Raw genomic sequence first — 19,831 nt, forward strand, 5'->3', positions numbered from 1 at the left:
GTGTGTGTGTGTGTGTGTGTGTGTGTGTGTGTGTGTGTGTGTGTGTGTGTGTGTGTGTGTGTGTGTGTGTGTTTGCAAGCGTAGTGAATTGTATTAAAACCAGACCAAAAATCCTAATAATCAAAATATATCCTAATAATTATTAATGTTAATACTAATACAGGGAACACACAACAATTAAAAAAACTTTAATAGATAATTTATAGATAATAAATGAGTTTTCAGCGATATTTTTGATATATTTTAACCACTCAAATAGGAAATGTCAGCGGTTTTCATTTCAGAAATCTGGTCACTTTAATTTACAGAGAATATCTGATGAGTATTTTACATCAATGACACGTCAAATAAATCAATAAATCCTCCGGCTGTGAGACATTAAGATAATGAGCAGATCTTTTGTTATCTGGACTGTTTCTTATTATTGTCGACTGTCATGATGTGATGAAGCCGTTGAGGTTTAGAGTCAGTCGCTCAGTTTGACCTCTAGATGTCAGTAAAGCTGAAGTCTGAGGACTGACTTCACATTAGCAACTCTTCTCTTATTCCTCCATTTATTCATTTATTTTACATTCATTCAGAACTTTTAATAAACATTTTGGGTTCCCACTCATTTTGAACAAGTATTGTTTCCATGACTTAAACCCTAATTATCATCACAAACATTTAATCTTTCATTATGAAAATTAAACCACACAATCACATTTATAGGTAGTATTTATTTATTTAAAACACAGTTCAATAGATTATCACTATTAGTGTCAGAGAATCAGATTTATAAACAGCTGAATCAAGTATTTCTATATCATTCAACATTAACCTTTACATCCATTTACTTCATGAACAAACGATCATTTCTCCTCTATAACTGAAATAATTATTCATTTAGTCTCATGTTGAACAAACACTGAAAATGTGCAGATGTAGAATTTACTGCTTCAGTGATTTGATGAAATACAAGAAAGAAAATATGATTTATAATTGATATATATTGATCTGAGTGTTGCTGTAGTGCTGGATATCAGTCATGTGATCATAACGGTCCAATCACAGCCACCAGACTGATATTCAGATCAACAGCTCTCACTCATGAGATATGGATTAAATATTGGAAACTGATGAAAGCAGGAAGATCCAGACCTACAGGAGTGACGTTTACTGACTATTGACCGCTAAGATCCTCAGAGAGTCATAACACCTGAAGAATGGAAAGAGTGTGTGAGTGAAGGAGGTTGTGTATGTGTGTAGGTGTGTGTTAGTTACAGGATCAGAGAATGACACCGTTCCTCTGCCATAGTCCACACACACTCTCACACGATCAAGCTTCTGTTTAACACGAAAACCATAACCATAATAAACTCCATACGACACACTCCAGACATCAGTCCTGAAGAAACTCCGTCCCTTCCTCTGGTTTGATGGTGTAGTTACTCCAAGACTCCAGAGTGAACTCTCTTTAACCTCCACATCCCAGCTGTGTGTTCCTGAGTTAAAACCCTCTGAACCCAGAACACACTCATAAAAGTCGAATCTCTCTGGATTATCAGGAAGAGGTTGATCATTCCCGCTGTATCTCACACTGGTCAGATCATCAGACAGGACGAGATGAGGATCAGCCGTGTTTGGATCCAGAATCACAGGAGCTGATGAGACACAATCAACAGATGCTTTTATTCTGATCTTCATATCATGATCAAGAGTGAACACACACACACACACACACACACACACACACATACACACACACACACACACACACACACACACACACACACACACACACACACACACACACACACACACACACACACACACACACACACACATTATTATGAATTATGATCCTAAAGATCAAACAGATTTCCTATCTATCTATCTATCTATCTATCTATCTATCTATCTATCTATCTATCTATCTATCTATCTGTCTTTGATCATCCATCCATCCATCCATCCATCCATCCATCCATCCATCCATCCATCCATCCATCCATCCATCTATCTATCTATCTATCTATCTATCTATCTATCTATCTATCTATCTATCTATCTATCTTTGATTATCTATCTATCTTTGATTATCTATCTATCTATCTATCTATCTATCTATCTATCTATCTATCTATCTATCTATCTATCTATCTATCTATCTATCTTTGATTATCTATCTATCTATCTATCTATCTATCTATCTATCTATCTATCTATCTATCTATCTATCTATCTATCTATCTATCTATCTATCTATCTATCTATCTATCTATCTATCTATCTTTGATTATCTATCTATCTTTGATTATCTATCTATCTATCTATCTATCTATCTATCTATCTATCTATCTATCTATCTATCTATCTATCTATCTATCTATCTATCTATCTATCTATCTATCTGTGGCAAGGGGGGCGTGGTTCAGCGAGGTCTGCAGCGGGAGAGAGGGCCGCGGGACGAGCGGTAAGTGAGTGGGTTGGACGCAGATTAATAACACCTGTCTCTTGTTCCAGTAATGAGCGCGGAGACGGGATAAAACACCAGCGGAACCAGAGACCAGGGAGAGAGAGAGTCAGGACGGTTGTTGCCAAACCCATACAGAGACTGAGTTGCCGGAAGCCGGAAGTGCCGACCCGGAAGTGATCGCTATTGTTTTGAGTCTGAGAGAAGCCACACTATTGAGTGTGTTTGACTATTGAGTTACAAAATAAAAGAGCAACAACCATCTAGCCGACCCCCGTGTCCTCTTCCTTCCTCACATTCACGAACATTGTTACACTGGTGCTGAAACCCGGGAAGGAAGTAGGACAGTGCCGCCGCCATGACAACGCCCTCCGCCTCGCCATTTGCGGATGTCATCAACTCCCTCGCGGTCCTCCACCAAGAACACCACCAGGCGTTGCTGGACCTTCGGACCGAACAGGAGCGCCGCTTCGAGGCGATCGTCCAAGGCCAGCAAGAGGACCGCGAGCGGTTCCGGAGCTGGATGGACCGGGAGGTCCGCGCCGAGGCCGCCGCACGGGCCAGCGCACCGGTTCATGTGCCCCTCCAGAAGATGGGGCCGGAAGACGACCCGGAGGCCTTCGTCGATCTATTCCAGAAAGCCGCGGAGGCCTGCGGGTGGCCCCGGGCACAGTGGCCGGTGCGCCTCATCCCCCTACTATCTGGAGAAGCCCAGGCGGCCGCGCAACAACTACCGGTCGCGAACCTCCTGGACTACGATGATCTAAAGAAGGCCATCCTTCAGCGGGTCGGCCGGACCCCGGAGCAACATCGTCAGCGTTTCCGGTCCCTGGAGTGCGGTGAGTCCGGTCGACCCTTCGCGTTGGCCCAACAGCTCCGGGACGAGTGCCGCAGATGGCTTCTGGCCGGCGGCAGCGACGTGGACCATGTTGTCGATCTGGTGGTGCTGGAGCAGTTTATCACTCGGCTCCCCAGGAAGACCGCCGAGTGGGTCCAGTGCCACCGGCCCACGTCGCTGGAGACGGCCATCAACTTGGCGGAGGACCACCTGGTGGCGTGCCCGGGGGTCGGCGCACCCCCATTAACTTCTCCCTCTCTCTCTCCCCCCTCTCTCTCTCTCTCTCGACCTGTCCCTCTCCCCAGGTCCCGCCCTCCAGGCCCTCCTCGCGTCCCCCCCAGAGGCCGGGGTGGGATGGGCCTTGGACCGTCTGGGAGTTCGCGGGTCCCGCCCAGGGGGGCGGGGCCGCTGGGGGCTGGTAGTGACAATGGCTCTGGTTCCGCCCCCTTTCCGCGCTCATCCTCCAACCCACTCCCCGCCACCGGGGCGGCGGGTAGGCCTGGGCTGGCCTGCTGGCGGTGCGGCGATCCGGATCATTTTGTGGACCGATGTCCGATGATGGACATCGGAACAATGATCCGGATCCCGGACGTCCAGCGGACCACCCCCGATCAAGCAGGAGAGTACCAAATTCCTGTGAGTATCAAGGGGGGTACATATCAGGCCTTGGTGGATTCAGGATGTAACCAAACCTCGATCCATCAAAGCCTGATGCAGCCTGGGGCATTGGATACAAGCCGCGTGGTTAAGGTGCGGTGTGTGCACGGGGATGTGGTGGAATACCCGGTTGTCCCGGTCACGATACAATTTCGGGGGAAAAAGCATAGTGTAGAGGTGGCGGTTAGTCCACACCTCCGGCATCCGCTAATTCTGGGGACAAATTGGCCCGCCTTTTCGGCGTTATTGGGGTCGTTATGCGCGGATGCCGCTTGGGAGAAGAAGGCGCGGAGGGGGGCGGCGCGAGTGCAGCTTGGGGAGACTGAGACGGGACCCTTGAGGACAGCTTCAGCGGAACCGAGCGGGGTCGAGAGACTGATTCTCTCGGACCGCGATGACTTTCCGCTGGAGCAGTCACAAGATGAGACCCTCAAAAATGCCTTCCAACAGGTCCGATCGATTGACGGTCAGTCTCTCCAACCTGCCTTGCCTGTCTCGTATCCATATTTTGCCATAATTAAGGATCGGTTGTATCGAGTGACCCAAGACACTCAGACAAAGCTAGATACAACCCAGCTGTTAGTACCAAAGAGCCGCCGGGAAATGCTTTTCCAGGCGGCTCATTCTAACTCAATGGCGGGCCACCTGGGACAGGCGGCCACGCTGAATCGTTTAATGACCCGATTTTTTTGGCCAGGCATTCATGACAATGTGCGCAGGTGGTGCGCGTCTTGTCCGGAATGTCAGTTGGTGAATCCACTGGCCGCCCCAAAAGCGCCATTGCGCCCCCTTCCATTAATGCAGGTCCCCTTCGAGAGAATTGCGATGGACCTCATCGGGCCATTAGAGCGATCCGCACGCGGACATCGTTTTGCGCTAGTTATCGTGGACTACGCAACACGATATCCGGAAGCAGTGGCTCTCCGCAACATCTCGGCGAAGAGCGTTGCGGACGCACTGTTTCGTTTAATCTCCCGGGTGGGGATTCCGAAGGAAATCCTCACTGATCAAGGCACGGCGTTTATGTCACGCACGTTAAGCGAATTGTACGGATTATTGGGCATTAAATCCATTCGAACCAGCGTCTATCACCCACAAACAGACGGCTTGGTCGAACGATTTAATCGCACTCTTAAATCCATGATCCGTAAATTCGTACAGGAAGACGCCAAAAATTGGGATCGGTGGTTAGAACCCCTCTTATTTGCTGTGCGCGAGGTCCCTCAAGCCTCCACGGGGTGTTCCCCCTTCGAGCTTCTCTACGGTCGGCAGCCACGGGGGGTGCTGGACGTCCTACGAGAAACTTGGGAGGAGGGGCCTTCGTTGGCCAAAAACGAAATTCAGTACGTCATGGACTTGCAAACAAAACTCCACACATTGGGGCGGCTATCTAGGGAGAATTTGTTGCAAGCCCAGGACCGCCAGAGCCGGTCATATAACAGGGGTACTAAACTACGCAAATTCACACCGGGAGAGAAAGTGCTCGTTCTACTCCCAACGTCGAGCTCAAAATTAATGTCAAAGTGGCAGGGGCCGTTTGAGGTCGCACGACAGATAGGTGAGCTCGATTATGAAGTGATACGATCCGATAGGAACGGGGCACGTCAAATATACCACCTCAACCTGCTAAAAAAATGGAATGAGGTGGAATCGGTGTTGTTGGCAACGGTGATCGGGGGAGAGGATGATCTCGGGCCAGAGGCGAGCATTAAAGCGCAATCAGTCGAAAAAAGTCGCACAAAAAGTCGCAATCAGTGAAAGAAAGTCTAAGGCCTTGTCAGGCCATTTAATAAACCAATATAATCTGCTGCCTGTTACCTGCCAAACTGAGACTAATGTGGGTGAAAAAATTATTACTGTTAAGTTAGCGCTTTTAAACATCTGTTCACTTAAGAACAAATCATTCCTAGTCAGCGACTTAAAGGGGGGGTGAAACACTCAGTTTCAGTCAGTGTCATGTCAATCTTGAGTACCTATAGAGTAGCATTGCATCCTGCATATCTCCGAAAAGTCTTTATTTTTTTAATAATTATATAAGAAATATGCGCTGTTCCGAGTCTTTCCGAAAAAAGCCGAGCGGGTGGGGGCGTGTCGTGTGAGCGGAGCTAAATAATGACGTGTACAGCAGCGCTGTAGTGTTGAGTCGAGTCCGTCATCCCTAACAGCGGGAAAAAAACTTTATTCAAAATAAAAATATGGCTTTTAATCAGATACAGCCATACATCTATGATCCGGAATCAGACCCAGAGGCTGCAGTTGAACAGGAGCAGCAGCAAAAACGACTAGAGCAGGACGTCTGTATGTGGTAAGTTACAAGTTATACACTAACTATATAATATGCTTAGCGGCTTGTGTTATTTACATATTTATACTTGAATTATATCGTCGTATTTTTGTCTTTGAAGGTGTACATGTGGGAAGTGCAGTTGTGCACGTGTGTTTGTGTGTTTACGCGTGGTTTGTGTAGAGACATTTGAAGCAGTCTCACTCACCCTTCTAACGTTGGGACTGCTCCATCCTTCAGCATTAGGCGATTGGGAAAATGCGGCGTCGAGCTGGGCCTTGTGAAACAGTCGGCACCGAAATGCAGCGAACAGATATAAACATTCGCGCAACTCAGTTGCTGATCCGGAAAAGCAAATTACATCCACTGTTGCCTTAACGCGGGGTTTTGGAGAATCTGTGCAAGACTGTCTTGGTCTGGCAACCAAAAACGCACTTTTTTGGTGACATTATGTGTAATTGTCACCTGTCCAGCAATCTACAAACCAGCGCTTTGATGGGCGTAGGCTGTTGCTTTCGCTCTCTCCCTCGCTCTCTCTCACGCGCTTCCGGTAGAATTGTCCGTAAGGCCCATACAAGGAAATTCCGCCCCCACTAACGTCAATGGGGACGCATGATCTCAAAAAACTTGCCGAAACTTATGACTAACCGGAAGTAGTATTTTTGACAAAGAAATACTCCCATCAAACGTCCACCTTAACTTTTGAAACTTTGTCTATGTTTAGTATGGGATTCCAAGTCTTTAACAGTGTAAAAAGATCAGTATGCATGAAACAGCATTTCACCCCCCCTTTAATAACCACAAACAACCTTGATTTTTTGCTTCTGAATGAAACGTGGTTAGAAGAAAACTGTAGAGCAACAGTCCTCAATGAAGCAGCCCCTCCTAACTTTACTTTTATGAGTGTCTGCAGAGCTGTTAGGAGAGGTGGGGGTGTTGCTGCTCTTTTTAAAGATTTCTATCAATGTAAGCAAGTATCATTTGGTGATTATTTGTCTCTAGAATATCTGGGTATTGTGTTAAAAGATTCTCCACGCATCCTGCTTATCATTATTTATAGGCCTCCGAAATACTCTGCAGGTTTCACTGAGGACTTTACAGAACTGTTATCAATAATTTCCTCAGAGTTTGACTGTTTTGCTATTGCTGGGGATTTTAACATTCACATAGATAATATTGAATCCAGTACAACAAAAGAGCTCATGACTGTTCTTAACACTTTTGATTTGACCCAGCATGTAAATGGACCCACACACAATCGTGGACACACTCTAGATTTACTTATCAGTAAGGGTCTAAACATTTCATCGATTGTTATTAAGGATGTGGCACTGTCTGATCATTTCTGTATTTTCTTTGACATATCAATCTCTCCTGCCATTGAAGCTAGATCTGTCTCTGTCAAAAAGAGATGCTTAAATGAGAACACTAATGTGCTGTTTATGAAGGCTTTATCTCTAACACCAAGCATATCTGCAGGCTCTGTTGATTTTCTCCTTGACTCCTTTAACTCAAAAGTTAAGAGTGTAATTGATGATATTGCTCCTCTAAAAGTCAGGAAAAAGAGTGGCAAACAAAAGGCACCATGGAGAAACTCAACAGCAGTTCAAATAATAAAAAAAAGACAATGCAGAAAATCTGAACAAAAGTGGCGGAAGACAAAACTTGTAGTCCATTATAACATCTATAAAGACAGCCTTCATGCTTTCAATGTTGAACTAGGCAAAGCCTTCTTCTCAAATATTATAAACAAACACATAAACAACACACGCACTCTTTTTGCTACTGTAGACAGACTAACAAACCCCCCGAGTCACATTCCCAGAGAAATGCTCTCAGACAGCAAATGCAGTGAGTTTGCTTCCTTCTTCTCCGAGAAAATCAAAAATATCAGAAAGGCGATCAGCACATCCTCTAGTTGCTCTGGGGTCAGTCAGATCAGACCAAACCCTCGGAAAATTACTATGTCTGATTTCGAAACAATTGACGGTAAAATTTTAGAAGACACAGTACAGCATCTTAAAACATCAACCTGCGCCCTTGACGCACTCCCCACTTATTTTTTCAAAAGTGTGTTTAACTGTCTGGAAGCAGATCTCCTAGAAGTGGTAAACTCCTCACTTCTCTATGGGACTTTTCCAACCACCCTTAAAACTGCAATAGTTAAGCCTCTTCTGAAAAAGAGAAATCTAGATAACTCCATACTGGGCAACTACAGACCAATCTCAAATCTCCCCTTCATAGGCAAAATCATAGAAAAAGTTGTTTTCAATCAACTAAACAAATTCTTAAACTCAAACGGATTCTTTGACAATTTTCAATCTGGTTTCCGACCTCATCACAGCACAGAGACAGCGCTCATAAAGATTATAAATGATATTTGCTTAAATACTGATACAGGCAAAACATCAATTCTGCTTCTACTCGATCTCAGTGCTGCATTCGACACTGTTGACCACAACATACTTCTTGACAGGCTGGAAAACTGGGTCGGGCTTTCTGGAATGGTCCTCAGATGGTTCAGATCATACTTAGAAGGGAGAGGTTATTATGTGAGTATAGGAGACCATAAGTCTGAGTGGACATCCATGACATGCTGTCACATGCCTGTCCTGTCTTGTGTGCACATGTGGGTTTTGTCATGTCTTGCATGTGCTCCTGTCATTGTCTGATCCCTCCCCCTTTTTATCTGATTAGTGTTGATTTCTCTCACCTGTTCCCTCTTGATTTCTTCCCCTTATAAGCTCCTTGTGTTTGTCAGTCTGGGTTGGATCCTTGTGTATGTCTGCGTCTTCCGTCCTCCCCGTGATTCTGTTGGTTTGTTTAAGTTTGTATTTATATTATTCTATTATGTGTTTTTCCCCCTCGTGGGTTTTGTTTTGAGTTTATGTTTTATTTTATAATAAATTATAATTTTCTGCACTTGAGTCCTCGCACCCTTTTCCCTTGTCTGTGACGTGACACATGCGGAGTCCCACAAGGGTCAATTCTAGCACCTCTCCTGTTTAACCTGTATATGCTGCCACTGAGCCAAATAATGAAAAAGAACAATATTGCTGACCACAGCTATGCTGACGACACCCAGCTCTACTTAGCACTATCACCTAATGACTACAGCCCCATTGACTCGCTGTGCAGATGCATTGATGAAGTTAACAACTGGATGTGCCAAAACTATCTTCAGTTAAACAAAGACAAAACCGAAATCTCTACATTTGGAAACAAAGATGAAATTCTCAAGGTGAATGCATATCTTGAGGCTAAAGGCCTGATAACAAAAAATCAAGTCAGGAATCTTGGTGTGATTTTGGAGTCAGACCTGAGTTTCAGTAGTCATGTCAAAGCAATAACTAAATCAGCATACTATCATCTGAAAAATATTGCAAGGATTAGATGTTTTGTCTCCAGGCAAGACTTAGAGAAACTCGTTCATGCTTTCATCACCAGTAGGGTGGACTATTGTAATGGCCTTCTCACCGGCCTTCCCAAAAAGACCATTAGACAGCTGCAGCTCATACAGAACGCTGCTGCCAGGATTGTGAGCAGAACCAGAAAATATGACCATATCACACCAGTCCTCAGGTCTTTACACTGGCTTCCAGTTACATTTAGGATCGACTTTAAAGTACTATTACTTGTTTATAAATCACTCAATGAGCTAGGACCTCAATACATCGCAGATATGCTGATTAAATACAAACCCAACAGATCACTCAGATCAGCAGGATCAAGTCAGTTAGAAATACCAAGAGTTCACTCAAAGCAAGGAGAGTCTGCCTTTAGCTATTATGCCAGCCGCAGCTGAACCAGCTTCCTGAACAGATCAGTTGTGCTCCAACAGTAACCACATTCAAATCCAGACTCAAAACACATCTGTTCAGCTGTGCATTTACTGAATGAGCTCTGAGCACTGGACGTCCGACTGATTGCACCCTATCTATGCATCATTTTTTAAATAATTTTTTATAACTGTTTTAGTTTACCTGTTCTTTTCTTATCATCATCTTATTATTTTTAATTCTCCTTACATTGTATTCTTTTTCTTATGCATTTTTTAGCCCTATTTTAATTCCTTTCTATGTAAAGCACTTTGAATTGCCATTGTGTATGAAATGTGCTTTATAAATAAACTTGCCTTGCCTTGCCTTGCCTTAACAGATTAATGTCAGATTATATATATATGTACATTCTTTTCTACTCACTATATTACTGTACTGTTAAATGTATTCATTTTATTTGTTTAAGTCATGTGTTATTTACTTTATATTAGGGAGGTGGTATAGAGCCAACTGAACTAACAAAGTAAAACCTAGTTCACACCGCCCGATTTTAGCCCCGATTTTGACTCGCCAACAGGTTTTGCGAAATCGCAGACAAATGCCCGAGATCATAGACAAATCGGTGCTCTTGCACGCGAGTGACAATCACGCAGTGTGAAGGATCAAAGAGAGATCCTTCTCAGAGAGAATCGCCGATATGTTGCCGACGCCTGCAAGACACCACGCCCTGTCTGTGATTACTAATCCTGCTGTGTGAAATGAGTTCTGACTGAAAATTACATCGGCGATGACCGACAGCCAATGAGAGAGCGAGATACAGGGCAGCAGGAGGTTCAGGGAGGAGTTATAGAAAGAATATCAGTATTTTAATAGATATATTTACAATTCTATTAAACAGAAACAAAGCCCAAACATTTGCACATCCAGCCGCAGCAGCAGCACATTACAAATTTATTTATTTACCTCAAACTCTCTTTGCAGAACACAATCCTGGCTCCCTCTGTCTGTCCAGCAATTTCCTCCGCCACAATCTTTTTTCTTCTTCTCCACAAATTAGCGCACAGACAATTTGGAGCAAACTTTGTGCAGTTTATCATTTTTAACATCAATTCCAAGTCTTGTGCGAGAGCTCCAGTCTGACGCAGGTGTGATCTTGCATTGTTTACTTGTCACATCGCACGTGTGTTTGGATGGGAATGTTGGGAAACATAGTATCAGCATGGTATCCTTCCAAGACTCCTATGGCCACTGCTTGTATACAACATCCCCTTGATCACAGTAGAGGCTTTGGAAAAGAGAATCAATAACCTTCTTAGGAGGTGGCTGTCTGTCTCAAAAAACATTTGCTATATAGGGCTATACAGTTCTGGGAGCAAATTGCAATTGCCTATTACATCAGCCGTGGAGGAATTTAAGTCCAGTTAGCCATGATGTTGTGCGACAGCGATGATCAGGCTGTGTGACAGGCGAACATTGTAGTGAAGACAGGACGGAAGTGCCAGTAGAGCTCTGAGGGAAGTGGAGGAGCACTTACAACATGCAGACATCATGGGCACAGTGAATAAGAGAAGGCTGGGCCTTGGAGTCATGACCAGAGCAAGCTGGAAGGAGGCAAGGGCAAAGGTCTGGAAAGGGATGGTGCAGAAGGAAATTCAAGCTAGGGAGGAAGAGAGTAGACAAGCCAGGGCAATAGCCATGAAACAGCAAGGCAGCTGAACCTGGTGGGAAAGTGTCAGAGGAAGATCTCTCAGTTGGAAGGACATCTGGAACATGGAGGGGCATCGGATAAAGTTCCTAGTTCAGTGTACGATGTGCGGCCAACACTAACAAACCTCTAAAGATGGAGGTTGACAGAGGATCCCTCCTGTACAAAGTGCAAGAGACCAGCAAACCTGGAGGAGATTCTGTCATCCTGTTGGGCTTGACTGAAGGGAGGTTCAGGTGGTGCCATGATCAGGTGCTGGCGCAACTGGTCAATGGACTGGAGAAGGAGAGGAAGTGGAAAAGAACCAAGGCCCAAAAAAAAAGGATCTCACTTCATTGGTTACCTCAGGTCTGGAGAAGGTAGTCAAGGAGGACAGATGTTTAGGGATCCTATGGCAGAGGACTGGGAGGTGAGAGTTGATCTGGGAAGGAAACTCAAGTTTCCAGAGGAGATTGCCACCACCAGCCTCCGACCAGACATCGTGCTCTGGTCCCAAGCAACAAAGCAGGTGGTCCTAATAGAGCTGACAGTACCCGGGGAGGAAAGGATTGGGGAGGCACATGAACGGACGCTAGGAAAGTATCAATCGCTCATCTCTGAGAGACAGCAGAGTTTGGAGAGCCTGGACTCTATCGGTGGAGGTGGGTTGCAGGGGGTTCCCTGTCACTTTGGAGAGCATTGGGGATGCTTGAGGTTAGAGGGGCAACCCGTAATGGTGCGTTCACACCAGACGTGAATGAAGTGATAATCCTTCTGCTGATGGCCACTGCCTGGCAGAAGCCCCTCCCATGACGCCAATTCGCATCTGTCGTTTAGTGAATGTCACACACGAATGAAGCGAATTTCACACACAAATGAAGCGAATGGATTCAAAATGTTCACCTGTCCAACTTTGCGGAATAGCGCGATTTATTCGCGTCATTCATGTCCAGTGGGAACGCCCCATAAGAACCTGGTGAATAATCAGTGGTGTAAAGTAACGAATTACAAATACTCTCGTTACTGTAATTGAGTAGTTTTTCTCAGGAATTGTACTTTTTTAAGTAGTTTAAAAACAGTGTACTTTTACTTTTACTTGAGTAAATTTTTAATGATGTATCTGTAATTTTACTGCTCTATTTTCCCTAAACCTGCCGTTGCTACATTATGTTTATTTATTTTTCTGTCAACGTGATTGGCTAAGACAAATAATCAGTCCTGTGTCTCCATGGGTCACGCGTGTGACTCCCGTCAAATCAACCATAGTGACCAGTGTGAGAGTGAGGCACACGCACTTTATGAAAGGGGGTAAGTGCTGGCTACTGTATGATGACTGAAATCGCAAACTGTCTTAAATAATTACTAAAAATTGACCACAGAATATAACATTTTCTAATAAACGCACACGATCTGTATTCTGTTAGCGCTGCAAAAGCTTGCGGTGCAATCTGCTGGAAACACTTCACTTCAGCTTGATTGTTTGCCAGGTTTCAAAGTGCATTAGGTAATAACTGATCATCACTACTAGATTTTTGTCCCTTACATCGATTTCGTTTAACATATAAACACATAAACCTGCTTTCTGTCAGCATATTGAAGTTCATATTTATGTGTTCACACAAGGTGATTTAAAATTGTAGTCCATGTAGCAAATAACTTCGACCCACTTTATATTAGGTGTCCTTAACAACTATGTACTAACTTTGTAATTAATCATTTGATACTATGCACTTATTGTGTACATACTGTACATGTTTTTACATTGTAATTACATTTTAAAAATACCTGCATGTAATTACATATGTAATTAATTTGTGTAGTTACATTTAATTACACAGTTGGCACTTCCCTAACACCTAACCCTTAAACTTACCCATCCCACCACACCTATCCCTAACTCTACCCCTTTCCCACCTCAATATCAGCTAAAGTGCTTTGCAATAAAATTTAAACACAATAAGTACATTGTACTTACTTTTTGATGTAAGTACATAGTACTTAAGGCCACCTAATATAAAGTGGGGTCAATAACTTCAATAAAACATCAGATTTATATTTAAATCAGGTTTATTTTTTAATTGCAAGCAAAAATAATCAGTGGGGAAAATTGTGAGTTACTCTATTCTGATTTCTTAAGTGTATTCTTTTTACAGAAAAAACATATATTGAAATTAAAGCAGTACAATGAATGTGTCTCGAAAAGAAAGAACTCAAGAATTGTTAATGTACAACCTTTTTTAATTAACTGCAAGAAAACCTTGCAGAATGGCTGTCATAAATGTTACCAGATTATTGGTTGCTTTCTCAAATGGCTGTATTTTTAGTGCTAGCAGTAAAATAAAAATATATAGGCTAGTCAAAGAAATATTGAAATACTGTTGGTGATCTCAGTTTTTTTTCTTTCTTTTTTTCTTATTGAGAATCATCCATAAAAGAGTGAGTTACATTTTTAATTAGCAGGGTATAAGGTAATATTCATAGCATAATACTCACTACTCTAGTATACTCACTACTCTAAATAGAATGTATTTAAATACATGGATTCACTGTTGGCTGAACATCTGATGCACATGGCACACATTTCTGGAAACATATCAGGAATTTTAAAGTCGTAATCTGATTGGTTGAATTCTACAGGATGTCCGCAAGACGAGTAGAATGTAAACGCTGTCGTGTTTACAACTGTGAATAAATTATAGATGCATGCCGGTCTGTTATTGTAGGGACATCGACTTTACATTTTCACACCCCTAAACATGACGCAGAGCAAAACAAACTATGATTGGTTGCGTTACATGTCAGTCAAATGTCCTCTTGGGCAGTCCTTGACCTTGATTACAGTCTTTAATGAAAAATATATTGAAACTTTTCATAGGTATGAATAAAATAATCACTGGTTACAGTGTATCTGGAAAATATTGAGATGTTCAATCGGGTTCAAGTCTGGACTCTGGCTGGGCCACTCAAGGACATTCCCAGAGTTGTCCCGTAGCCACTTCTTTGTTATCTTGGCTGTGTGCTTAGGGTCGCTGTCCTGTTGGAAGATAAACCTTCGTCCCAGTCTGAGGTCCAGAGCGCTCTGGAGCAGGTTTTCATCGAGGATGTCTCTGTACATTACTGCATTCATCTTTCCCTCGATCCTGACTAGTCTCCCAGTTCCTGTCGCTGAGAAACACCTCCACAACATGATGCTGCCACCACCAAGCTTCACTGTATGGATGGAATTGGCCAGGTGATGAGCGGTGCCTGGTTTCCTCCAGACATGACGCTTGCCATTCAGGCCAAAGAGTTCAATCTTAGTTTCTTCAGACCAGAGAATGTTGTTTCTCATTGTCTGAGAGTCCTTCAGGAGCCTTTTGGCAAACTCCAGGCAGGCTGTCATGTGCCTTTTCCTGAGGAGTGGCTTCCGTCTGGCCGCTCTCCCACACAGGGCTGATTCGTGGAGAGCTGCAGAGATGGCTGTTCTTCTGGAAGTGTCTCCTCTCTCCACTGACAAACACTGGAGCTCTGTCAGAGTGACCATTGGGTTCTTGGTCTCCTCCCTGATTAAGGCCCTTCTCCCCTGATTGCTCAGTTTGGCCGGGCAGCAAATCTAGGTAGAGTCCTGGTGGTCCAAACTTCTTCCATTTATGGATGGTGGAGGCCACTGTGCTCACTGGGATTCCCCAGATCTGTGCCATGATACAATCCTGTTTCTGAGGTCTACAGACAATCCCTTCATGTCTTGGTTTGTGCTCTGACATGCACTGTTAACTGCGGGACCTTATATAGACAGGTGTGTGCCTTTCCTAATCATGTCCAATCCGCTGAATTGACCACAGGTGGACTCCAGTCAAGCTGTTGGACCATCGCAAGGATGATCAGTGGAAACAGGAGCACATGAGATCATTTTTTTGTTTTTTTATTCTTTAATTATTAGACATTTTAAATTTTAACTATTTACAGCAGAGCCCAAAATCCACCCACGATCACAAGACATAAAAATAAGACTCGAAGATATTAACATGGATACATTTAGAAAGATTAGTATACAATGTGACACACATAAAAAGAAGGAAAGCAAAAAAGCTAAATATACATACCTACATATACACACTTAGAGATAAAGGTACATCTCAGGATACCTGAGCTCAATGTTGAGTGTCAAGGCTGTGAATCCTTATGTACGTGATTTTTTACAAAAAAAAATATTTTTAATAAATTTGCAAATATTTGCAACCAAATTCTTTCATGTTGTCATTATGGGGTATTGTTTGTAGAATTGAGGAAAAATATATATGAATTTAATCAATTTTGGAATAAGGATGTAACATAATAAAATGTGGAAAAAGTGAAGCGTATACTTTCCGGATGCACTGTATTTGCATGTGAAAAACCACAAGAACACAGTAGCTATTAAGCACAAAATATTGATTTATTCTTAATTAAACTTGTACACAGTCGTTGTGTTGTGAGTGCATTTCATTTTGATCTGAGCGGAGCAAAGTAATGCGGAGAAAGGTGAAGCAATCATTCACAGAGAAAAGACCGGAAAAAGTCCATAACCATCAGATCAGTGACTCACAAACATGGCAAAACGTGGAGTAATTATTGCCAGATATAGTATTATCAGCATTAATAACAGCACAAACAGAATATCAGAAACCTCCCGGAAACATTTCTCCTACAGCAGATCATTGATTATAATGAAATCCATCCAAACGGATGGAAAACACATTACAGGACAGAAGCTGCATCACAACTAAACACTGAGAAAATAAATATAGAGGACTGTACAATTCACAGTTTGGCAGTTGTGAGGCTCACAGCCTTTTACAGGGACACGGTGGAAATGATTTAAAAATGGGTTGAAATCAGGCTGATAGCTCTGACTAAAGATTAACTCATACAAATAAAACAAGTTTATGTTGGGATGTGGATTTTGGTCGTAGACGTGTAAGCTAGAATTCAAAAGCTAGCATTTTCTCATGCCGGATCGCTTTTATGAAAAACAACAAAACAATGAATATGAGTCAAGACTAGCAATTGCACTGCCCTCTTAAAAGAAATAAAACTCAACATCATTAACACTGTGCAAGAAGGAAAAAACTCAGCCACTATGCAAAGCAAATAAAAATCACACATTTGATAAAATAGTCAAATGTAAAGTAGTTTGTCGTCCATGGCTACCGTTCACATTATGGGTTGGGTTAATGCAGCACGTAACAGGGAGGTTGAATCACATGCAATGTCATTTTGACACATTCAGAGTTCATACACTGATTCAAAGTCGAACCTGCATTCAGTCCCTGTGTTACGCTGTAAAGAGGGAAGCTGGCGCACTTATAAGAGCACGTTTAGATAGTAATTCTTAGGCGCCTGAGACGCTTTGATGGCATGCATTGTTCATCAGACCAGCGCAATGTAAACCAGTCGTTCTTCAAATCCATCTGTGACTCTGTGCTTAGTGCAGTATTGCTTATGAATGATTGTAACTGATCAAACCCAGACATTATCGCATTCATACATCAATCTGTGCAGACCAGATACTTGTTACAATTCAAATCATTACGTTTATTGGATGCAAACTCGCTTTAACTGAAAGGGAACTGCAAAAATGACAACTGAAAACACACACCACTGCATTAAAAACAGAAGAGGAATGTTTTTTCTCTCCTTCAGAGCTGATTCAAAGAGAAGCTGATGACCGATCAAGGCACTACATCATCCTGAATTGTTTTTTTTAATGTAGGGATTTTGTCCTGTGGTCTGAAATTGCTGGATATTTCTATAAACGGCCAATGAAAGACACCCAAAAGTGCTGTAAATGAATGAAATACACTTTAAACAGCATTATTAGAAAGCAGAACTGATATTTCTGACCATAATCAATGCTGTGAAGAATTTCTATTCTTACACAAATCGACAATAAGATTTAGGTAAGAACAAAATTTGTTCAGCCGGTGTTTCAATAATAAGACTCAATATGCCCATTCATGCAGAGATTATGAAATGATACTTTATGGCAGTAGAATTGAAGGCCATCACTCTAAGCCAAACCTTTAACACCACCACTCCTCAATTCAGATTCAAACATAAGAGCTAAAAACGTGCAAGAGGCGCCCACAGGACTGATTTGAGACATTAACACACTCCTCATGCCCACACACACAAACTCACACTGCACATTTAGAGGCTCAAAGGCTTCGTACAGACGCGTCTACCATCCAACAGCGATCTAAAGCGCACAGAGATTGTGGTTTGATCCTGAAGTGAGATAAAAACGTGTTGCAGGAACTCCCAGAAAATGTCGAGTCAGTTTGAGTTTGTGTGATTATCCATCTGCAAGTGTGCATTGATTAGCCTTACGCAGAACAGTGTTTAAAGCACAGGGCGGCGCTCTCATGCAGTCCTGGCTTTACTGGGGCACATCGGGGAGTCTGGGCTTTTGACCACCAGAGGAAATGTCTGCAGTGCCGGGCTGGCCATAGCTGGATACGGGACCATTGCAGCCGTTCCAAACATTCCCACTGGACTGGGCAAACCGGACCACTGGTGTGGATACACGGGGGCTGGCATCATCCCAGCGAAGGAGGAGGCCGCGGGCATCAGGTATCCGCCCCGCTGTAGGCCAGGCGATGGACTGCTGGTGATGCCATGAGGCATGATGGGACCCAGAGCTGCTGACAGCGGACAGGACAGGGGCAGATGGAGCTTCACAGCCGCTGGAGGGACTGGGCCTCTGATCTAGAAAAGAAAAGAAGAGAAGAGAAGAGAAGAGAAGAGAAGAGAAGAGAAGAGAAGAGAAGAGAAGAGAAGAGAAGAGAAGAGAAGAGAAGAGAAGAGAAGAGAAGAGAAGAGAAGAGAAGAGGAGAAGAGATGTGAGGAAATATCACTGCTTTATGGTATCTCAAGGTTTATTTAAAGGGGCCATGAACTGAGAAATCAAATTTTCCTTGAGCTTTTGACAAACACTATATTGCCAAAAGTTTTGGGACGCCTACTTTTACATGCACATGAACTTTAAATGACATCCCGTTCTTAATCCGTAGGGTTTAATATGGAGTCGGCCCACCCGTTCCAGCTCTAACAGCTTCAACTCTTCTGGGAAGGCTTTCCACAAGGTTTAGGGAAATTTTTGCCCATTCTTCTAGAAGCTCATTTGTGAGGTCAGGCACTGATGTTGGACGAGAAGGCCTGGCTCTCAGTCTCCGCTCTAATTCATCCCAAAGCTGTTCTATCGGGTTGAGCTCAGGACTCTGTGCAGGCCAGTCCAGTTCCTCCACACCAAACTCCTCATCCATGTCTTTATGGACCGACGCTTTGTGCACTGGAGCGCAGTCATGCTGGGACCGCAAGGCGGGCACCAAACTGTTCCCACAAAGTTGGGAGCATGAAATTGTCCAAAATATCTTGGTTTGCTGAATCTTAAAGAGTTCCTTTCACTGGAACTAAGGGGGCAAGCCCAATCCTTAATAAGTTAGTCAAGACCCGTTCTCCTGGCAACTACCAAACCCAGACTCATTCATGGGATGGCCAGACAGAGAAGCGTGATTGGCCACTCTATCACACTGCCTCCGCCGGCTTGCCTTCTTCCCATAGTGCATTTTGGTACCATGCGTACGCCAGGTAAGCCACGCACACGGCCATCTATGTGATGTAAAAGAAAACGTGCTTCCTCAGACCAGGCCACCTTCTTCCATTGCTCCGTGGTCCAGTTCTGATGCTCACATGCCACTGTTGGTGCTTTCGGCGGGGTCAGGGGTCAGAGGTCAGCATGGGCACCCTGACTGCTCAGCGGCTATGTCGCCCCATATGCAACAAACTGAGCTGCTCTGTGTATTCTGACAGCTTTCTATCAGAACCAGCATTAACTTCTGGAGCAGTTTGAGCTCCAGTAGCTCGTCTGTTTGATCGGACCCCACGGGCCAGCCTTCGCTCCCCACGTGCATCAATGAGCCTTGGCCGCCCATGACCCTGTGGCCGGTTCTCCACTGGTCCTTCCTTGGAGCACTTTTGATAGATACTGACCACTGCAGACCGGGAACAGCCCACAAGAGCTGCAGCTCAAGTCCTTACGCTTGCCTTTTTCCTGCTTCTAACACATGAACTTTGAGAATTTTTTTTTACTTGCTGCCTAATTTATCCCCTCCAC

General features: G+C 43.7%; 1 protein-coding gene across 5 annotated transcripts in view; it reads right to left on the minus strand.

Moving 5' to 3' along the window:
- Positions 1–16,090: 16,090 nt before the first annotated feature.
- LOC137038392 (serine/threonine-protein kinase WNK2-like) overlaps positions 16,091–19,831 on the minus strand; it is a 113,656-nt gene continuing 109,915 nt past the window's right edge. For all 5 annotated transcript variants that reach the window (XM_067412912.1, XM_067412914.1, XM_067412913.1 and 2 more), the window contains one exon: positions 16,091–18,423. In XM_067412912.1, the coding sequence (XP_067269013.1) occupies positions 18,079–18,423 (345 nt within the window). In that variant the 3' untranslated portion in view covers positions 16,091–18,078. The remainder of the gene's footprint in view (positions 18,424–19,831) is intronic.

The sequence above is a fragment of the Pseudorasbora parva genome, chromosome 13, assembly GCF_024679245.1.
Source record: "Pseudorasbora parva isolate DD20220531a chromosome 13, ASM2467924v1, whole genome shotgun sequence".
Lineage (NCBI taxonomy): Eukaryota > Metazoa > Chordata > Actinopteri > Cypriniformes > Gobionidae > Pseudorasbora > Pseudorasbora parva.